This window comes from Schistocerca piceifrons, chromosome 1 (assembly GCF_021461385.2).
Source record: "Schistocerca piceifrons isolate TAMUIC-IGC-003096 chromosome 1, iqSchPice1.1, whole genome shotgun sequence".
Lineage (NCBI taxonomy): Eukaryota > Metazoa > Arthropoda > Insecta > Orthoptera > Acrididae > Schistocerca > Schistocerca piceifrons.
This window is the reverse complement of record NC_060138.1, coordinates 1,226,827,217-1,226,847,238: the sequence shown is the minus strand read 5'-3', so window position 1 is coordinate 1,226,847,238 and position 20,022 is coordinate 1,226,827,217. Positions and strand designations below refer to the sequence as shown.

At 38.1% G+C, this 20,022-nt stretch overlaps 1 protein-coding gene across 1 annotated transcript in view; it reads left to right on the top strand.

Moving 5' to 3' along the window:
• LOC124779593 (Down syndrome cell adhesion molecule-like protein Dscam2) overlaps positions 1-20,022 on the top strand; it is a 296,162-nt gene that overhangs the window by 194,281 nt on the left and 81,859 nt on the right. Inside the window, 7 exon segments of the mRNA XM_047253720.1 lie at positions 416-626; positions 3,696-3,829; positions 3,941-4,011; positions 6,717-6,821; positions 6,912-7,050; positions 12,539-12,685; positions 14,387-14,548. Of these exon segments, the coding sequence (XP_047109676.1) occupies positions 416-626; positions 3,696-3,829; positions 3,941-4,011; positions 6,717-6,821; positions 6,912-7,050; positions 12,539-12,685; positions 14,387-14,548 (969 nt within the window).

The following is a 20,022-nucleotide window of genomic DNA, read 5'->3' as shown; positions in this document are numbered from 1 at the left end:
TCTATTTGGGCCAGTTCTCCCATCTCACCACTCAAACAGCCATCAGCACTATCAGTTCATCCACAATGTTTTACCTGAATTGTTGGAAGACATACCCTTTCATGAGTACTGGATTGGGAGACGGAGACCCTACACTCTTGTCATATCCCCCAACAAGAATCCTCTCAACATATTTAAGTGCTTACATTTGTAATTTGCCATTCCAGACCCCAAGTCCCCCATCTAAAAATGTGTATCAGGGTATAGCCTACACACCTTTTGATTTTTGTATGATTTTACTGAATCAGTCCATTTAGGTGGACTAGTTCATGTGAATTTGTGATTTAATTGATTCTAGGAGGTTGTTTAAGGCACATGCGCTTCATGCTATTTTATATAAGTCTCTCATCATATACAGTAATATTCTTTATTACAGAACCACCGGATCCTCCATTTGATGTTGAGGTAACTGAGATCAACAGCAGATCAGTTCGTTTGTCGTGGCGTCCACCATTTGATGGGAACAGTCCTTTAACAGGTTATTTAATACAATACAAACGAGGGACAAGTCTCATCAGTGATTGGCAGCACACTGGGACTGTGAACATATCTGTGCCAACCATGGGAACTGATTTTACAAGTAAGAAGTGAGTACATGTAGCATAAGCACATTGACATCCCAGGAAAAAGACTTAAAGTGGCCTGGTATGTCAAACTGTTAATGACACATACACTGCCTAGCTGCCTAGTAATTATTACTGAACATATGAGAGAATTTAATAGATTGTGTATCTTGTCTTCTTGTTGGCCCTGTAATTGTGGCAGTGACAGCATATATGATTAGGATTTTTCCCCCAAAAAAATAATTGCTATGAAAATACAGTCATGATTTCAGCAATTATGTTAATCAATTGTACTTACTGAAAAGACTGAAAATTTCAGGTTTTACACCTAAATCTACATGTATACTTGGCAAGCCTCTCTTTGGTGGTATAGTGTATGATAAATGGTGGATAGTGTACCTGTATTTTTCGATTTGTGACAGTATATGATTTCTGGTGTGACTCTTTGTCAGTCTTAATCTCTTTAATTTTATTACCATGGTCACTATATTTGCTAGTGCACAGTACATAGGGAGAAGAAAATAATAAGCTGGGGCAAAGAAGACGAGGGTCTCAGCACTTCCTTAAGAATGTGATTTTTTACATAGTTCGGTATGCTAAACACAGCAAGTGTAAGTCAGTGACTACCACTGCTATGTCATATGTACAGATGGGGCAGGACTGTAAGCTCTGTAGGCTTGGAGGCTCAGCAGTTGTGTTTGTAATTTTACACAGCCACCATTTATTAGGTGAGAGGAAGAAAAGAAATGACTCACAAGGAACTATAAATATTGTTAATCACTTGCTACATCAAACTGCATCTGTAAAATAGCTTAGTGTCCAGATAGACTGTACGTAAAGATAGAATCACGTTGATGAGTTGGTCAGAAAACTTAGCTCAGTCAACTTTGAAGTTAGAAATATCTCTCATTATCTTGGCCTCTTGACAAAAATTCTAGTGTAGCCTACTTTGTGTACTGTCACTTTTTGCTATCTAATGGGATAGTCTGGGAAAACATATGTGGACTCAGTTAAGTATTTTTCATCTAAAAATGAGCAATAGGGATATTATGTGTTGCTAATAACTAAATGCTGGAAATCTCTAATATTCAAAAATAAATTATAAAGCTTATCTTATACAGCCACTTGAACACTCTAAGAAACAGTGTTGATTATAAATAAAATGCTAATATCATAGTGGTCACAGTAGTTATTTCCAATGTGTCCTCAATGGATAAAACAGGTATCTCAATAAATGCTTGTTCATTATGCCACTAGGACTTTAAAAAAATCCTGCCCTAGCTCAGTTATCATGTCATCAATGTTACAGACAATTAACCAAATGTTCACATAACCCACCTAATCAATAAAAAAATATGATGTGATTATATTGTTTAAAGGTGTCCCTCACAGAGCTGAAAGAAATATCAGATAAACAATTTCACAATGACCTTTTGTACACACAATATTAATTTTTAGGAATGTTGTCCTTTCTGAATAAACATTGGTGCCAATGGATTTCAAAATAATAAAGATCAGCTTTTAAGCATGCATTTCATAGTACTTCATTTTCTTGTAGTTAATTTTGATCCACCCAACACGTCTTGTATTGTTTGTGTGTAGCCTTGCATTCCAGCGTGCTGCGAATTTTGTACATGAATAATTGTTTCTTCACATTTTCACAGAGAAATAAGGAAAAAAGTTTGCTTTTCACAACATTGGCAGTTATATTTCCTACATAAGCATTTTTATTACAGAGCACTGTTACATCTGTTCAGTGTAACCCTCACTCTCAACATCTGACCACCGACAGAAGATGCTAATTTAAAAAAACTGAACATAGTCCAATCTTCAAGTTTCATTAGCTACTTTACATATATTATGTTTCTTGGTTATCATTACTCGGAACAATTTACTGTAAGCTGTTATTAGATAATATAGTTTATCATCAAGCAAAGGGAAAAAATATGACTCTTTCTTCTTTGGTTATGTTTAGATACATTACAGACCTCTGAAAATATAAAATCAAATGGAAAGTGCAAGAAAACTCCAGAAATTGTTATACAGCAATTGTGATTCTTACAAACAAATGTCCAAAATTTCAGAATAAGTTAAAAGTGTACCTTATTCATTATTCTCTGTAGAACATTTTTACACATGTAGATCCTACGACTACAAATATTTGTGTGCTTTAGGAAATATATTTCATACTAGTGCAAGTTTCCATGTAGAAATATATGAATAATCTATCCTTTTTTTCTGACAATGCTAGTCTTACAAGTTTTGCAAGAGAGATTCTGTGAAGTCTGGAAGGCAGGAGGTGTGGTACTAGTGAAAATAAAGCTGTGAGGACATGGAAATTGTGCTACTAGTGTAGCTCACTCGGTGGAGCATTTGCTCGTGACAGGCAAAGCTCCTGAGTTTGAGGCTCAATTGGGCACACAGTATTAATTTGACAAAAAGTTTCATATGAATAATTGCTTTCTTTGGGTGAATTTCCATATATTTTTGTGGATGAGAATTTTTTTACTAATGATTAAATGGCATCTGAATACTATAACAGGAAAAGCAGTAAATTTTTCTTAAAGTAGCAGATTTTGTGTGTACTGAATGCATGCAAATTAACAGCTATTTTGAGTGTAAACAGTTTAAAGCTGATTAATGCTGTAATTATCACTAATCGTAAGCAGCATTTATTACAGTATACAAAAGTAATTTGTAATAGTTGTTTCCATCTACAAATTTGTTCCTAGACACATTATACATCCTTCATAGTTCCACTTTATTGTGGAAACTACAGGACATAATGTACTGTACAAGTTACTAAGCCAGTTTTGTTTTAATTAGATTTGGCTTCAGATCTCCTCTCATCCTGATTTCTCAATATCCACATTTCTGCTCCATACAAGGACATGCTCCATATCAAGCATTTCACTAGATATTTCGTTACTTCTATTTTCAAACCACTGGCAAAAAGACTTTTCTGCATTTTAAATGCCTCTTCCAGCAACACCATTTTGACTTTAAAGAATGTAATAGATTTGTATTGAGCACTTATTTATATCTGAAATACTGTTTTCCTCTCCCCAAGTAAAATTGATACCAATGTTTCAGTACAGATCCTTTGAGGACTGCAGTGATAAGTGACTTACATCCAGCGACCACCTACCATATAAGAATGCTTGCCATGAATGCTATTCAGGCTAGTGCCTTCACGGATCCTCTTACAGTAAAAACTCAGGAAGAAGGTACTGTCAAAAATTCTGTAATTTTTTTCAGCAATCATTATATACAACATATCCTAGCCCTGAGAAAAAGCTTGAGTGTACTCTATAAGATATTATTTTCTGTGGCTTCAGCTCCTTTGGGTCCTCCACAGGATGTACATGCAGAAACTGTTGGAACTGATGAACTGCTAATAACATGGAAGGTATGTTTTATTAACTTCTAAGATTCTCATAAATTGTTTAAAACATAAGCACCCAGTGCTGTTTTATGTAATTTATACAATTATGTTACAATAACAAAGTTTGAAATGTAAAGAAAAGTATCTTGTCTAGGTGTCAACTGTAGCAATGTGTCTTCAGCATATTTTTTTTTTTAAATCTATTTTTTGTTTAAGTAGACCTCTACATAAATGAAACAAGGTTATAGAATATGTCGTCAAGTAACTAGACCTTTTCGAATGGGGGAAATGTGTCTGTTATAAAATCTCAGTTGATAAATTCCAGACTGAAAATGGTACTGAAAATAACAACAATATTGATGTTAAACACAAAGGTAGTGGTTTCTTAAGATCCCATCTTACTATCTGCTATCCTTAATTCAATAAACTTGCTATGTTTGAACACTTTCTTTCACTACTGTATATTGACTTACAGCCTGCTATCCTAACCTTGTCCACTTTAGCTGTAATATCCCCCCTCCCCCCCCCCCTCCCCATTTGCAGTTCTACCTCTCCCCATTGCTCACCTCTTCCATTACCCTAGTCAACCCAGCTAAGAGCACAACTTGCAGAAGTAATACATCACTTCTGTTTGAAAGAGAGAGGGAGAAAGCACATTTAGAAGAAAGGCTTTGTCCAATGGCTCAGCTGTCTAATTCATAAGTGAAGAAAACATATTTTTATAAAAATGAATGTCTTTGCTATATCTTTCCATTACTTATTGATATAATTTTGATTGTTACTGGCCCTAAACTATTGAAAGCTAAGGCTTACTTTCCTGTGCTGTTAGTGTAGAGTCATACAGGGTGAGCACAAAGTCTTGCCCTGATTATAACAATTTATTACAGAATAACTGTTTGTCGTAATAATTTACATTTGATAATGTTACATAGGTTAGTGAACCTCAGTGCGTGCTCCCTTGGTAGCTCGGAGAATGTTAAGGTGGTATTCCATTTCCCGCCAGGTGTTTCGTAACATGTGTTCTGTCACAGTACCCACAGCAGCTTGTATCCTACCCTTCAGTTCGTTGATGTCAGCAACTGGTGTGACGAAGGCTCTGTCCTTGATATAGCCGCAGAAAAAAAAGTCAAGGGGCGTAATGTCTGGAGAGGGGAGTAGTGTCCGGATCAGTGGATTGTGGATTGGAGGGAATGGTCCAATATCCTGGCCACCCCGGTCTCCAGGCATTATGCCCCTATACACCATACACTATAAGACAGTGGTTAAAACAGTTTGTCTATGTGCTAATGAATACCTCCCAATAAAGCCAAGAAATTTGTAAAAGATCCTCTACAAATAATGGGTCCAAAGAATTTTAATGGACAGTGTAGATTATGAGTAAGGGAAGAACTGTCAGTAAAACAAAAGTTTAAGTGTGTCAATTAAAAAAAGAAATCTAAAATTTTACAGACATCTATTTAAGATGGTTGAAAAGAAGCTGAGAAAACAGATTTTTAAGGCACTTGAATCCACACCCAAAGTTTTTGACAGGTGATGCAGGGAGATGGGACTAGATCTTGAGTTAGCAAGATTAAATTTGGGAGACATCTCGGAGCAGACAGAATATAGCTCAGTGATTTGATTGTGTAACTGTTACATAAATGATCTTTTACCTCATTATTGTTCACTTGTTGTGCTGTGAACTTCTAACTTGGTTTGTTTAATTAGTTTTTGATTGTGTTACAATGATAATTGCTCCAATAACTTTATAATGTGTTGACTGTTTCTGTGGATTTTTGTTATTCCTTTCACTGCTACCATTCTCCTCTTCATGTATTAAAAGTTTACATTTGTCTAGTAACCTGTGTTGATCCTCTACTGAGACTCTACAATTTATTACTTTTTTATTTATTTTGTAATTGACCACTGCTAAATCTAATACAGATTTCTGTTTTCTTGTATATGATGATCTTGTAGATTTGAGTTGTCATCTTTTTTATTCAAAGCAGTGAAATCTCATTCATTTAAAGTCATTAGTTTCAATGCAAAGGTTCAATCTAGATAAGGAAGGGCAAAATAATGTTATGAACATTATGAAACAACTGTCATGTCAGTCACATATTCTAATTTATAGAAAGCAAATTGAGCTACCTTTGTCAAGATTTTAGCACATTACCCTTAAGATCCCAGTCTTGTACTTACACAGTCTCGTTTTCAACTCCAAGCACCACCACTTTCCTCCTCCCCCCCACCCCCCCCCCCCCAAAAAAAAAATCATTTCTGTGTGGTGTATCTTCATTTCCTATTCAAAATGAATTGTCAGTTTGTAGCAGAGTGCGCACTGATTTGAAACATCCTTGTAGATGTGTGCCTTACTGGGATTCGAAACTGGAGCCTGTGCCTTTCGCAGGCAAGTGCTCTACCAACTGAGCTAGCCAGACACAACTCTCAACCCAATCTAACAGCTTTATTACCACCATTACCAAGGTTTGAGTCCTGATCCAGCACACAGTTTTAATCTGTCAGGAAGTTTCGTTTCCTTTCTTTCTACTACACATATATGTGCACTGCACTCCAGAAACTTCCATCTTACCATCCTTTAGTCCATTTGTATATATGTTCCCCATTCATAAATTTGTTTATGCCAATAATCAGTGCCATATGTGCCTATAATATGAAATGATAAAAGCTGGGGTAAGAGGGTGCTTAGACATTGAGTCACATACTAATGCGCAGTTTTGCTTCTACAGCCACCCCTCTCTGATACTTGGAATGGTGATATTTTGGGTTATGCCATTCACTGGAATCTTCATGGAGCTTCACATTTGGATACTAATAACACAAATTCCATTACAGTAAGTACAAACTGAAAGTGTCATTGCACTAATCAAAATGTATTCTCAGAAGAAAGAGCATTCTTTTTATCATCAGACTGTGTTTTGTAGGTAAGAGGGCTGACAACTACAGAACTGCGATTGAAGGAGCTGAAAAGATTCACAACATATGATATATATATTCAGGCTTTCAATAGCATGGGGTCTGGACCAAAATCATCTGCTGTTACAGTTACAACACAAGAAGGAGGTAAATAAAGAATGTTCAGGAAGAATGTAATTAACTTAGGAGTGAGGAAACAATTCACCGAATAGTGGAACCATTGAGTAATCAACAGGCACATATAAAAGAATGGACCATAGCTAGCCTTAAGATGAATACTTTTTCGAGATAGAGCACAAATGCATGTGCGCACACACACACACACACACACACACACACAGAGACAGAGAGAGAGAGAGAGAGAGAGAGACACCTGTACAGCCACATTGTGACTGCTGAATACACAATGCTGTGACGCAGTTCAGCAGGTAAACTGGAGGGGGGCTTATGTCAGACGGGGTGGGTGAGGGGATAAAAGAGGCTGGGAGTGGAAGGGAGGGTTTGGAGAAGGGTGACTGACAGCTCGTAGGGGTGCAGCAGGTGTGTGAGATAGAAATACAGAATAGGGCTGGGCTGTGAATGTGAGCACTGGGGCTCGGGTGTTGGCACGCATAATGACTATGACATGGGGGAGTGGATCGGGTATGGTGACGGAAAATGGGTATAGAAGACTGTTGGGAAGAGGATGTTGGTGCAGGTGGTTAGTGGAGACAGAGCAGAATGGTTGTGGAAAAAAATGATGAGTTGCATGGATAACTCTCATATACTTGACAGAAGGCATCTGCCCGACTGCCTGCCTCCTTGACCTACAAGCCCTGCCATAATGATCCCATCCAAAAGTCCAGGATTATCTCCAATTCTTGCTCATATCCTTAGGCCCATCTCAGAATATTTCCCCTGAAACCATGTTACTCCTCACCCCAACACTACCCCTAGCCTAGTCTCTCATATTAAAGATATGAACCACTTCCTTCACTGACTCTCAACTGTCCTCTGCCACTGTCTGGACCCCTACTTGCCACTATTGATGCCTGGAGCAACTGTGTCATGTATTGTGACAGGGCATCTACTATCTTTCCTTGTGCCCAGAAATGAAGGACACCCTACCCACAATTCTTCTCACCCCTTCTAAAATTGTATTCTGTTACCAACCAGTCCTAAAACACATCCTGGTCCATCCTTATGGCACTCCCAATCCCAAGCACTTCCTTCAGATGTCATATCCCTGTAACCCCATGGTAGACCCAGATGCAAGGCCTACCTGATTCACCTATCCACCACAGGCTTATCCCATCAGAGGCAGGGTCACTTGTGAAAGCAGCCATGCCATATATCAGCTCTGCTGTAATTTCTGCAGAGAATTTTATGTGGCCATAACCTCCAGCCAACTGTTCACCACAATGAATGGCCACTGAAAATTGCAATGAAGAGCTGAGTTGACCATCCATTCTCAGAACATAGTGCTGAGAACATCTTCTACAGTTTCAATTGCTACTTCACATCTGTGCCATCTAGATCATTCGCCTCCACCACCAGCTATTCTGAACTGTGTAGATAGGTGTTATCCTTGCAACACGTCCTTTGTTCTTGCAATCCTCCTGGCCTCAATCTATGGGAACCCCTTCACCCACATCCTCCACTGAGCACTTTCCCCTGCCTCTGTTCTGTCACTCTCTCCCAGTCCACTTCGTCCCACCATCACCACCATGTGCCACATAAACACACTGGCTCTGGTGCCCATGCACCTGCTTCCTATCCCTCTTAAATTCCTATTTTGCACAACTTGTGCCTCTCTCTGAGCCATCAGCCAGTCGTCCCCAAGCCTCCCAGCCACTCCTAGCCTTTGTCTCCCCACCCCACCGTACTCAACACATCTCCATCAACACAGTTACCTTTCGAACTGCAGTCCCGACATCGTGTATTTAGCTGGTGCTCTGTAGTTCAACAGGTGTGTGTGCATGTATGGGGGAAGCGGGCATTCGCAAGTGCACAAGTGCCTGCATGTGTATGTATTCATCCAAAAGCTAGCTAAGTTTCATTCTTTTATTTGTGCCTGTTGAAGATTCGACACTTCCACTATTCATTGACTTCTTTCCTTTACTCCTAATATATGTAAATAAAGGAAGGGTATTATTTATTTACATCTAAAATGAACGTTTATAGCTGTATTCATAAAATATTTATTTATGTTGTTACTTAGACTTCAGCTGTGTCACTTCAGTGATACGGTATGTCTTACCAGTGGCAATGTTTTTGCTTATATTCATGTGATTCTATAAACAGAGTATGCCCTGTGGCGGTGAATTTCTATTCTATCCCTGTATCCATTGGAGGCATTGTTTCTGAGGTTTCTTCTGATATAGCATCTGTCTTGCAGCTGAATTGTGCTGACTTTATATAGTTGGCTTCTTCTGTAGCTCTGGGGGGTGAAGCATCACAGTAAAGTGCTGACTTAATATATAGTTTTCTGGTATGTCAGTTTGGTGTTTGTTCTTCTGAGGTTTGATACAAAAAACCTGGAGATTGTGATGAGCTTTGGAAGAACACAGACCACTTCATACTAACATATTATGACTTCCTCCAACACTTGCCTCAGGATCTTAGGGTAGACACAAGGAAGAGATCATTGGGACTGCACCTGTGGATAGCCTATGATACAATAAATGAAGTAAAAGAGCTATCCCTTGAATATCATGCAATACTAATAAAATTACAAGTCTCAGGACACTTAAGTTTGGATGTTTTTGTCCAGACAGTTGGTTGGCATAACTTCCAGTCAACATCTTTCTTTAATTACACTTTTCAAAACTTTCTTCTTTCTTAAAAAGCAGTCTGACAATATTATGTAAAGGATAATTGCTACTCATCATATAGTGCTTAGTCACAGAGAGGCACAACAAAAAGACTGTCGGACAAACCTTGGCAGCCAGAGACTGTGGACATGTGTGTGTGTGAGTTGCATTTGTGTGTGTGTGTGTGTGTGTGTTGTCTAATTCTGATGAAGGCATGTTGGGCCGAAAGCTTTGTTTGACAGTCTTTTTGTTGTGCCTATGTGCGACTCGTCATCTCTGCTATACGGTGAGAAGCAACTGTCCTTTTCATAATATTGTCATTATTCCATCCTGTATTTTCCATTGTTAGAAAACAGTCTCTTCACTGTGAAATTTATAGTCATGATCTGAATAATTTCTTATGATTTTGAATAACATGTTTTCAAACAAAATTCGTCTCTATTCAGTTTGGTCATTCTATTTAGCACCTTTTGTAATTTTTGAAATTTTCTTATCAGTTAAAAGTGTTTGCCAGACTAGCAATTGTATCTAAATCCATGCCTTTATAGTAATGTCCTTGTAGAGTGAGCTATCCATACATAAGAGACTTCACTTATGCCAGCAGACTTTTTCTGAATATTTTGCTTTACTAGCACAACTGGGACATAGAATGCAATGGAGGTATGCTTATTCTCATCATGAGGGTTGTTTTTGGAATGCATCTTTCACTTTACAAGAACTTAGGCTGTGAAGGCAATTCATGAGTTCTGTTTCAGTGGCATAATCGGTAACAGTGTATCCTGAAGAGCAAGGATTTGCGTTAGAGCCCAGAATGGGATATAATTTTAATGTAATGAGTAGTTCCATAACAGTATACCTTCCAATTCATTATGGTCTGATTTTTCTTCAGTTAGAACCAGAACAGGTGAAATTTGAAACATTTCTTTACTTTTGTTCCTGTTTTGATTTTTCTCTTTATGTTCGTGTTCTGAAGTCCAAGAGGATTGTTGCTATTATTTTCCTATGTGATGAATGTTTGTCTTTTTTTTTTAATTTTAAAACTATGAGTTGTTATTCACGAAAATTCTGAGGGAATCAAGTTTCCTTATCAAGTCTGGTTTATGAGGATGTGTCCATTTGTAAGAGAGGAAGAGGCATACACATCTTGCACCCTTTGCATATATGTTGTACATGTATCAAGTAGGAATGTCCAGATACACAACTCCAGTATGTTCTCTGTGCCAAATTGATACCATGCTTTCTCACTAATTATCATATTTTATCCTAATTAACACTTTTCAACCTGCTCCAAATACTAAGTCTTCTGTTTCTGCATTTCACAGACAGTATTTACCAACCTCACTGAGATGGAACTTTGTTAAGAGACAGCCTCTCATAGCCTTTTCAAACAATACACAGAATATATTGTCTTCATTCAGCTACTAAAGACAAAATCCGTTTTATTAGGTAGTTGTCGCTGTTGTATGGCCAAACTGTCTTTAATTTTGAAAAACACTTATTCTGTGCCTGAAAATGTAAAACAGTTGAGGGCCTAAGACAATTTTGCAGACGAGTGGCAAATGCTCGAGACATTGCTTTGATCTTGAATCCAGACTCAACTCACATTAAAATTATGTGCGTGTTAAAATACCAAACAATGGCTGGATACCATGATGAATAGTACAATGGAGGAGTTTCTCTTCTTCTAAATATCATATATTGTGTGTAGAAAAGCCAGACATTATGTAAGAAAGAAAGTGTTACAATATTATTGGCATGGGGCCCCCCAAGGGATAGGTTCTGCTACCTAGTGGGACAGGCTTTTCTTCCTCTTTACAATGGCCCATTTCTTCATAGAGTGTGTGTGTGTGCTAAGTGTATCTTTTGAGGGTAGGTGTCTGTAATGGATGTGTGTATGTTGTGGTGTCATTTTTGAAGTTAAAAAATTATAGACAGGAAAATACAACAATTTAAAAAGATAAATGTAGGAAAAACACCTGAACTTAACAGTAAAGTAGGATTGTGAGCAACTATGAGCTGTGGTTTAGACCTATCATCATGTAAATTTGCAGTCCGTTTTGTGTATTTACAGGAGACATGTCATAAACTAACATTACAGTTACAATAATTTGTATGCTGATAATAATAATATGTACACTGATAATAATAATAATTTAACAGTAAAACAGTATTTATATGAACAATGTTATACACTTGGTAGAATATATAACAAGCTGTATTTGACCAAGGCAGTCTAATGAGACTAATGGAGAGGTTAGAAAAAGAAAACAACAGGCTCAGATAAAAAACATCAGAATTAGAAAATGAAAATCGGAAGCCTAGAGAGAATAACATCAAGAAAAAATTTATGCTGTATGTTAATGAGGCAACTGCAACTGCACATCTGCAGAATGCCATCACAGCTGCAAAAATAGTCAATGCAAGCCAAACAGTGATGCTCAGACAAAAATGAGATGCAAACCTATGGAGAAATTTACAGAACTGGTTGAGGGGGAAAAAAAAAATGCAGTGAACAACGCTGTAGCCACCAGTAAAATGTAAGCCCTCGATAGTAATGTACAATGTCACATCAGAAATTACAGCTGGAGAATTAATTAAAACTTTTCACAACAAAATTTGTGTCAGACAGACTCAGTGAAGTATCAGTAGCTAAGACAGCAGTAATTCAGGTGACCAGATGTTATTCAAAATATATGGAAACTGTTTATATGATTTCATTATTAATTTTTACTATTTTCTTTTCATTGTTTTTTCTTATATACATCATCTCTTTAGTACCTGACCCATATTACTATCTGAAATTTCAAAAATCAGAAATTGTACCATTTGTTACTTGTTTACAGTACCAGAAGCTGCTCCACAAAATGTGACGTGTTCTCCTCTATCATCACAGAGTGTGAAAGTGAAATGGTCTCCACCACCAACACAGCATCATGGGGGTGTCATACAAGGATACAAAGTTGTTTATAAACCGGTCATGACTGATTCTGGTAAGTAAGAAACCCATCAGTCACAGTTGTCTACTATTTCTCGTAGTTGCTCAAGTGAAATGATGAGGTGTTCATTGTTGGTTAGTTTCATATTCCATGGATATTTGTGATCAACTCTTTCCAATTCAATTTTTCTACTCACCACGTTTTCCCCAACTCATATTTATTTTACACTAATGGTAATGTTTCGGACATTGTCTGACTTCAGAGCTGTAGCGGAAAATTGTGATGTTGGACATAGCCTGACCGTGGGTCCGAAAGGGTTTATAGTAAACATGTTGAATGGGTTATCTCACTTTCACATTACTCATTTATATATAAATATGGCACATGCTGACCATTTGCAAGTTTTTATAATTTTTTTTAAATACAGATGTGATTCAGTAATTCCTACCCACCATCTGTTACACTTTACAAAATAGAAGTTCTTCCACAGAGTAAAAGGAGTTGTCAAGAAGTAACTTTTTCAGTTTGTTTTCAAACTTAACTTCACTGCCCGTCACATAAGATATATCATTGGATATTTGATAAAAAAAAATTTCTGGCCACACTAATGACAGCATAGTAAGAATGTCAGTTATTTTGGAATGAATATTTGAAAAGGAAAATCCAAGATGGAATGTGACAATATTATGAAAAGGATAGTTGGTACTCACCATATAGTGGAGATGCTTAGTCACACATAGGCAGAACAAACAGACTGTCACTCAGTAAGCTTTCAGCCAACAAGGCTTTTGTCAGAAACAGCCAACAGGCACACGCACACACGCACACACACACACACACACACACACACACACACACACACACACAACAAACAAACAAGCAAATGCAACTGTCACACACGTGACCACAGGCTGTGGTCATGTGTGTGTGAGAGTTGCATTGTGTGTGTGTGTGTGTGTGTGTGTGTGTGTGTGTGTGTGTGTGTGTGTGTGTGTGTGTGAGAGAGAGAGAGAGAGAGAGAGAGAGAGAGAGCTTGTTGACTATTTTTGACAAAGGCCTTGTTGGCTGAAAGCTTATTGTGTGACAGTCTGTTTGTTCTGCCAATCTGCAACTCAGCATTTCTGCTATATGGTGAGTAACAACTATCATTTTCATACTACTCTTATTGGAAGTTGAATGATTACATAAATACAACAATGGAAAATTAGATACCAAATTGAGATAAATTGAAAGAATTTTGTTAATAACTTTTCTGAATGGGATAGACAGAAGAGAGAAATAATTTTACGAAACAGAGTGGCAAACATTTTCAAAAATGCCTCTATGAGGTGGTGCAAGAAAGTTGATAGGGATCATGGAAAAGGTTACTCTTAAAATTCTGAGGGTATGGGTTCCTTAAGGAATGGAAAGACTTTGGGTTATTCTTACTGTTACTCACATATTATTTACTAATACTGCCTTGTCTTTCTCTTCATATAATGAAACTTATAGACCTCACAGTTTTACTTACGTTTATCTACTCATACTGCCTAATCTTTCTATTCAGCTTCAGATAATGCAACTTACAGATATGGTAACTTTTTTGAAGGTATTGCTGTCCACTGGATGAGTGTTACCATTTATTATCACCCTATCATTTTGTGTTCAGTTTTCTTGATTTCAGAATTCAGGCAACTTAAATTCAGATATTGCAGTGTCTTATTTCCACAACTTCAAAAGCAGTGGAAAAAACGTTTCTGTTTCTTCAAATTTCAGATCTTCAGGCAGCTGGCAGTGAGGTGAAGCGAACTTCTAGCCTGGAAACTTATCTACATGGGCTCCTCAAATTCACAAATTATTCCATCAGATTGTTGGCCTACACAAGTGTAGGTGATGGAATACTGAGCAGCTCTGTTTTTTGCACCACAGAACAGGATGGTAAGTTCTAATCGACAAAACTTTTAAAGTTAATTATGTAGTACATTGTCTGCATTGATTAATTTCACAGTTGGCTTTTTGGTTGGAGTGGCAGTGAAGTCCTCGTACCTCAAATGATTTAAATAACTTACAGAGAGAGCTTTAGATAATTTTGGAGTTTGAAGGAAGATTATATTTTGTAAATATTGCTTCTGACAAGAAATTAGAACAATGAACCACACACATACCATTTATCAGTGGAGGCACTACTAAAAAAAACAGTAGCTTATATGTAGATATGCACATGCACACACGCCCACACACATTCACATGAACATTGTCATGGCAAGACTGACCTCAGACTGTCACCTGTGTGTGGTGTCATGGCCATCTGCCCCCCCCCCCCCTCTCCTCCCATGCCCACTGCTCTTCACAACATTAGCTGAAAAGAATCCACTTTGCTTGGTCATTTACTCATCTCATCTTATAATTGCGCCCTTTGTATGGCACTAATTTATTCAAAGTATATTGTTACAAACTGCATTTGGTGTTTTGCTTTTGGGTGCAAAGGTGAATAAATTTTGTAACTATTCAACATGCAAACATACTAGATATAGTTTTCTGCACAAGAAACTTAATTCTTTTCAGTGCACTCCACAACATTAGAATGTTTGCCCTTTGTTCTGTAGATAGTCGTATTTACACTAATCTTACTGTAAAAATGATAGTCTTTGAAAGCCGAGTGATAAGTTAGTTGAAATGAACGGATTTCATGGTTTGAATACTGACTTGCCTTTTTGTTTCCCATTAATATTTCATCTTATATGATGTTGGTTAAAAGCTTTTTTGTGAGAACATTCCTTTGAGCAAATTTAGGAGCTCTTGATATTCATGCAAGTGGTTTTCTTTTCTCCAAAGATCTCTTTAATTTTCCTGTAGGCAGTATCTATCTTACCCCTTGTGAGATAAGCCTCTACATCCTTACATTTGTCCTCTAGCCATCCCTGCTTAGACATTTTGCACTTCCTGTCAATCTCATTTTTTGAGACATTTGTATTGCTTTATGCCTGCTTCACTTACTGCATTTTTGTATTTTCTCCTTTAATCAATTAAATTGTATGTTTGTTGAGCAGCTCACATTGTTGATGCAGGAGAACATTGTAGATTCAAAGGGAAATACTGGAATTGAACCACACTCTCTGTGCATCCATATGCTGTTGGTTTACTCACTGAAAACCCAACTGTCAGTTGAATGTGGAGAAGTCAGTACTGCATTAGGCAGACAGGCAGGTGTGTGCACTAGCCAAATGTTGATGGTAGATGTTGATGATAGATAATAATAAAGCCTAAATCAGAATCCAGGAGAAAAGGTTGTCAATAAGTGCACTGGAGAGTTTGCTGTAAACATCAGCTGGTTGCGACAGCTGACATCATGGAGGTCCACAGCCGCCCTTAAATATGCTGCAGGTGTTTTTTGTGACCTGGCACCACCAGATGTATCCTTCTGTGCCACACAACTTTGCCAAACACATGCATAATTACATTGATTGGTCTGTCAATACATCCAGTGGGATTTGTTGTCCAAGAAGATGGATGGTCTTGTAATCCTGCCATGTTACTGTAATTCTAGAGGTGACTGTGTGATACTGGAATTTCCATTATCCATATATGCTTTTACAGCTGATGTGTCATTCTGGTGACAAATCAGTATGTGTACTATTTTACTACAATCTTTGTTAAGTTTCATTGTTTAAAATTATTTATTTATCCACAAAATTATGTTCATCATGCAGAATACAAGCTATAGCAATTGTTGAAGGTGCGTAAACATTTGTGTTACATTCATTTTTTAATGTACGTGCCCTGTAAAGGACAGAATATACATATATGTATGTTACATAAAATAAAGGAAAGCCAACCACTCCCCAACAGAGGATTGATGAACAGATCACAGAGACACATAACAGAAAACAGCATTTACATCAGCTTTTGAGCAGTAGCTGTTTCTCTAGCACAAGTACACACATTCACACATACTTGTATTGCTGTGAGTTGGTATGCCACAACTGAGTTGACAGAGGTGGCCAAGCACCACATATGGCTCTCTGCAGTGTGAGACAGCTGGTAGTTTTGACAGGCATTGCAGCGTGTAGCAGTGTTGCTTAGAGTGTACCTCTGAACCAGTGGCTGGAAAATGGTGGTGGGAAAAGACTCTTTGACATGGTAGCAGAGTTTTAGCTGCCAGGGCCTGGGCAGTCAGGCAGTGGTCTCTTATTTGTGGACCAGTGATGGCAGTGGTACCACAAATACTCAAAGGCTGCAGCTGATACAGATGGCAGTGTTTTGTTGCCCAGCTGGTTGAACAGTGGTGGGCTGGTTTGGGCAGGTAAAATTGCTGCTGCTCCCTGCTGACTTTGCAATAGTGGCTGTGTTTGCATGACACCAAAAATCAGGAGGAGGGGCAGTGACTAGGGTGGTTGTCACAACTGGGAGTAGGTTGGACTGTAGTATCTTCCCAATGGATGGCCTGAGAGTTGGCATGCGAGGTTTAATGACCTGGAAGCAGTTGCTTTCACTGATCATGCAGTTCAATGACCAGTGCCAGCGCACTGTGGCTGTGCCTTGATTACAGCTCTGAGCTCCACATTCTGCTCCGAGCTCTACTATAGTTTTATTTCATTACAGTTCTCTCAAAAAAGATTACACCCTTGGAATTCCATTGAAAATTTTGCTGCAACTTGTGCACTAACTTATACACAAGTATTTGTACTTCACATTTCCAGTTTCACTCATAGTGACACTTGGTTCTTTACATTGCTTGCACTTCTGTTTTCAATCACACTAACACATGGCTCACCACTGAGTCTCTGTGTTCTCATTGCACACTCTTCACTTCAACTAACTTTTAGTCCTGCTAGCAGTTACATATTTCACACCTTGGGGAAGGAATGGGCTTCAGGGAGCCATCCTATCAGTTTGTCTTCTGACTTAATATTTACATGCTAAAATTCTCATTTCCCACATTCATCACATTAAGTTAAGTCACATGTTTACACAAACAACATATCTCGTGCTTGCCTGCACTGACACCAAAGAACTAGGCATTCGTTGACCTCCATAACTCATTTATGTTTATCTATATGCATAGATTATATAATGGTAAGACAGAGATTTAGGAACCAGGTTTTAAATTGTAAGACATTTCCAGGGGCAGATGTGGACTCTGACCACAATCTATTTGTTATGACCTGTAGATTAAAACTGAAGAAACTGCAAAAAGGTGGGAATTTAAGGAGATGGGACCTGGATAAACTGAAAGAACCAGAGATTGTACAGAGTTTCAGGGAGAGCATAAGGGAACAATTGACAGGAATGGGGGAAAGAAATACAGTAGAAGAAGAATGGGTAGCTTTGAGAGATGAAGTAGTGAAGGCAGCAGAGGATCAAGTAGGTAAAAAGACGAGGGCTAGTAGAAATCCTTGGGTAACAGAAGAAATATTGAATTTAATTGATGAAAGGAGAAAATATAAAAATGCAGTAAATGAAGCATGCAAAAAGGAATACAAACATCTTAAAAATGAGATCAACAGGAAGTGCAAAATGGCAAAGCAGGCATGGCTAGAGGACAAATGTAAGGATCTAGAGGGTTATCACACTAGGGGTAAGATAGATACTGCCTACAGGAAAATTAAAGAGACCTTTGGAGATAAGAGAACCACTTGTATGAACATCAAGAGCTCAGATGGAAACCCAGTTCTAAGCAAAGAAGGGAAAGCAGAAAGGTGGAAGGAGTATATAGAGGGTCTATACAAGGGCAATGTACTTGAGGACAATATTATGGAAATGGAAGAGGATGTAGATGTAGATGAAATGGGAGATACGATACTGCGTTAAGAGTTCGACAGAGCACTGAAAGACCTGAGTCGAAATAAGGCCCCCAGAGTAGACAACATTACATTGGAACTACTGATGGCCTTGGGAGAGCCAGTCCTGACAAAACTCTACCATCTGGTGAGCAAGATGTATGAAACAGGCGAAATACCCTCAGACTTCAAGAAGAATATAATAATTCAAATCCCAAAGAAAGCAGGTGTTGACAGATGTGAAAATTACCGAACAATCAGTTTAATAAGCCACAGCTGCAAAATACTAATACGAATTCTTTACAGACGAATGGAAAAACTAGTAGAAGCCGACCTTGGGGAAGATCAGTTTGGATTCCGTAGAAATACTGGAACACGTGAGGCAATACTGACCTTACGACTTATCTTAGAAGCTAGATTAAGGAAAGGCAAATCTACGTTTCTAGCATTTGTAGACTTCGAGAAAGCTTTTGACAATGTTGACTGGAATACTCTCTTTCAAATTCTAAAGGTGGCAGGGGTAAAATACAGGGAGCAAAAGGCTATTTACAATTTGTTCAGAAACCAGATGGCAGTTATATAAGAGTCGAGGGGCATGAAAGGGAAGCAGTGATTGGGAAGGGAGTAAGACAGGGTTGTAGCCTCTCCCTGATGTTATTCAATCTGTATAATGAGCAAGCAGTAAAGGAAACAAAAGAAAAATTCGGAGTAGGTATTAAAATCCATGGAGAAGAAATAAAAACTTTGAGGTTCGCCGATGACATTGTAATTCTGTCAGAGACAGCAAAGGACTTGGAAGAGCAGTTGAACGGAATGGACAAGTGTCTTGAAAGGAGGATATAAGATGAATATCAACAAAAGCAAAACGAGGATAATGGAATGTAGTCGAATTAAGTCTGGTGATGCTGAGGGAATTAGATTAGGAAATGAGACATTTAAAGTAGTAAAGGAGTTTTGCTATTTGGGGAGCAAAATAACTGATGATGGTCGAAGTAGAGAGGATATAAAATGTAGACTGGCAATGGCAAGGAAAGCGTTCCTGAAGAAGAGAAATTTGTTAACATCGAGTATAGATTTAAGTGTCAGGAAGTCATTTCTGAAAGTATTTGTATGGAGTGTAGCCATGTATGGAAGTGAAACATGGACGATAAATAGTTTGGACGAGAAGAGAATAGAAGTTTTCAAAATGTGGTGCTACAGAAGAATGCTGAAGATTAGATGGGTAGATCACATAACTAATGAGGAAGTATTGAATAGGATTGGGGAGAAGAGAAGTTTGTGGCACAACTTGACCAGAAGAAGGGATCGGTTGGTAGGACATGTTCTGAGGCATCAGGGGATCACCAATTTAGTATTGGAGGGCAGCGTGGAGGGTAAAAATCGTAGAGGGAGACCAAGAGATGAATACATTAAGCAGATTCAGAAGAATGTAGGTTGCAGTAGGTACTGGGAGATGAAGAAGCTTGCACAGGATAGAGTAGCATGGAGAGCTGCATCAAACCAGTCTCAGGACTGAAGACCACAACAACAACATATGCATATTATCTTGTTGCCTCATCATTGTAACTGAATCAGTAATATAAACTATTTACAGTAGAAAGTAGTCAATGCAAGTGTTGCTATTGTCATGTA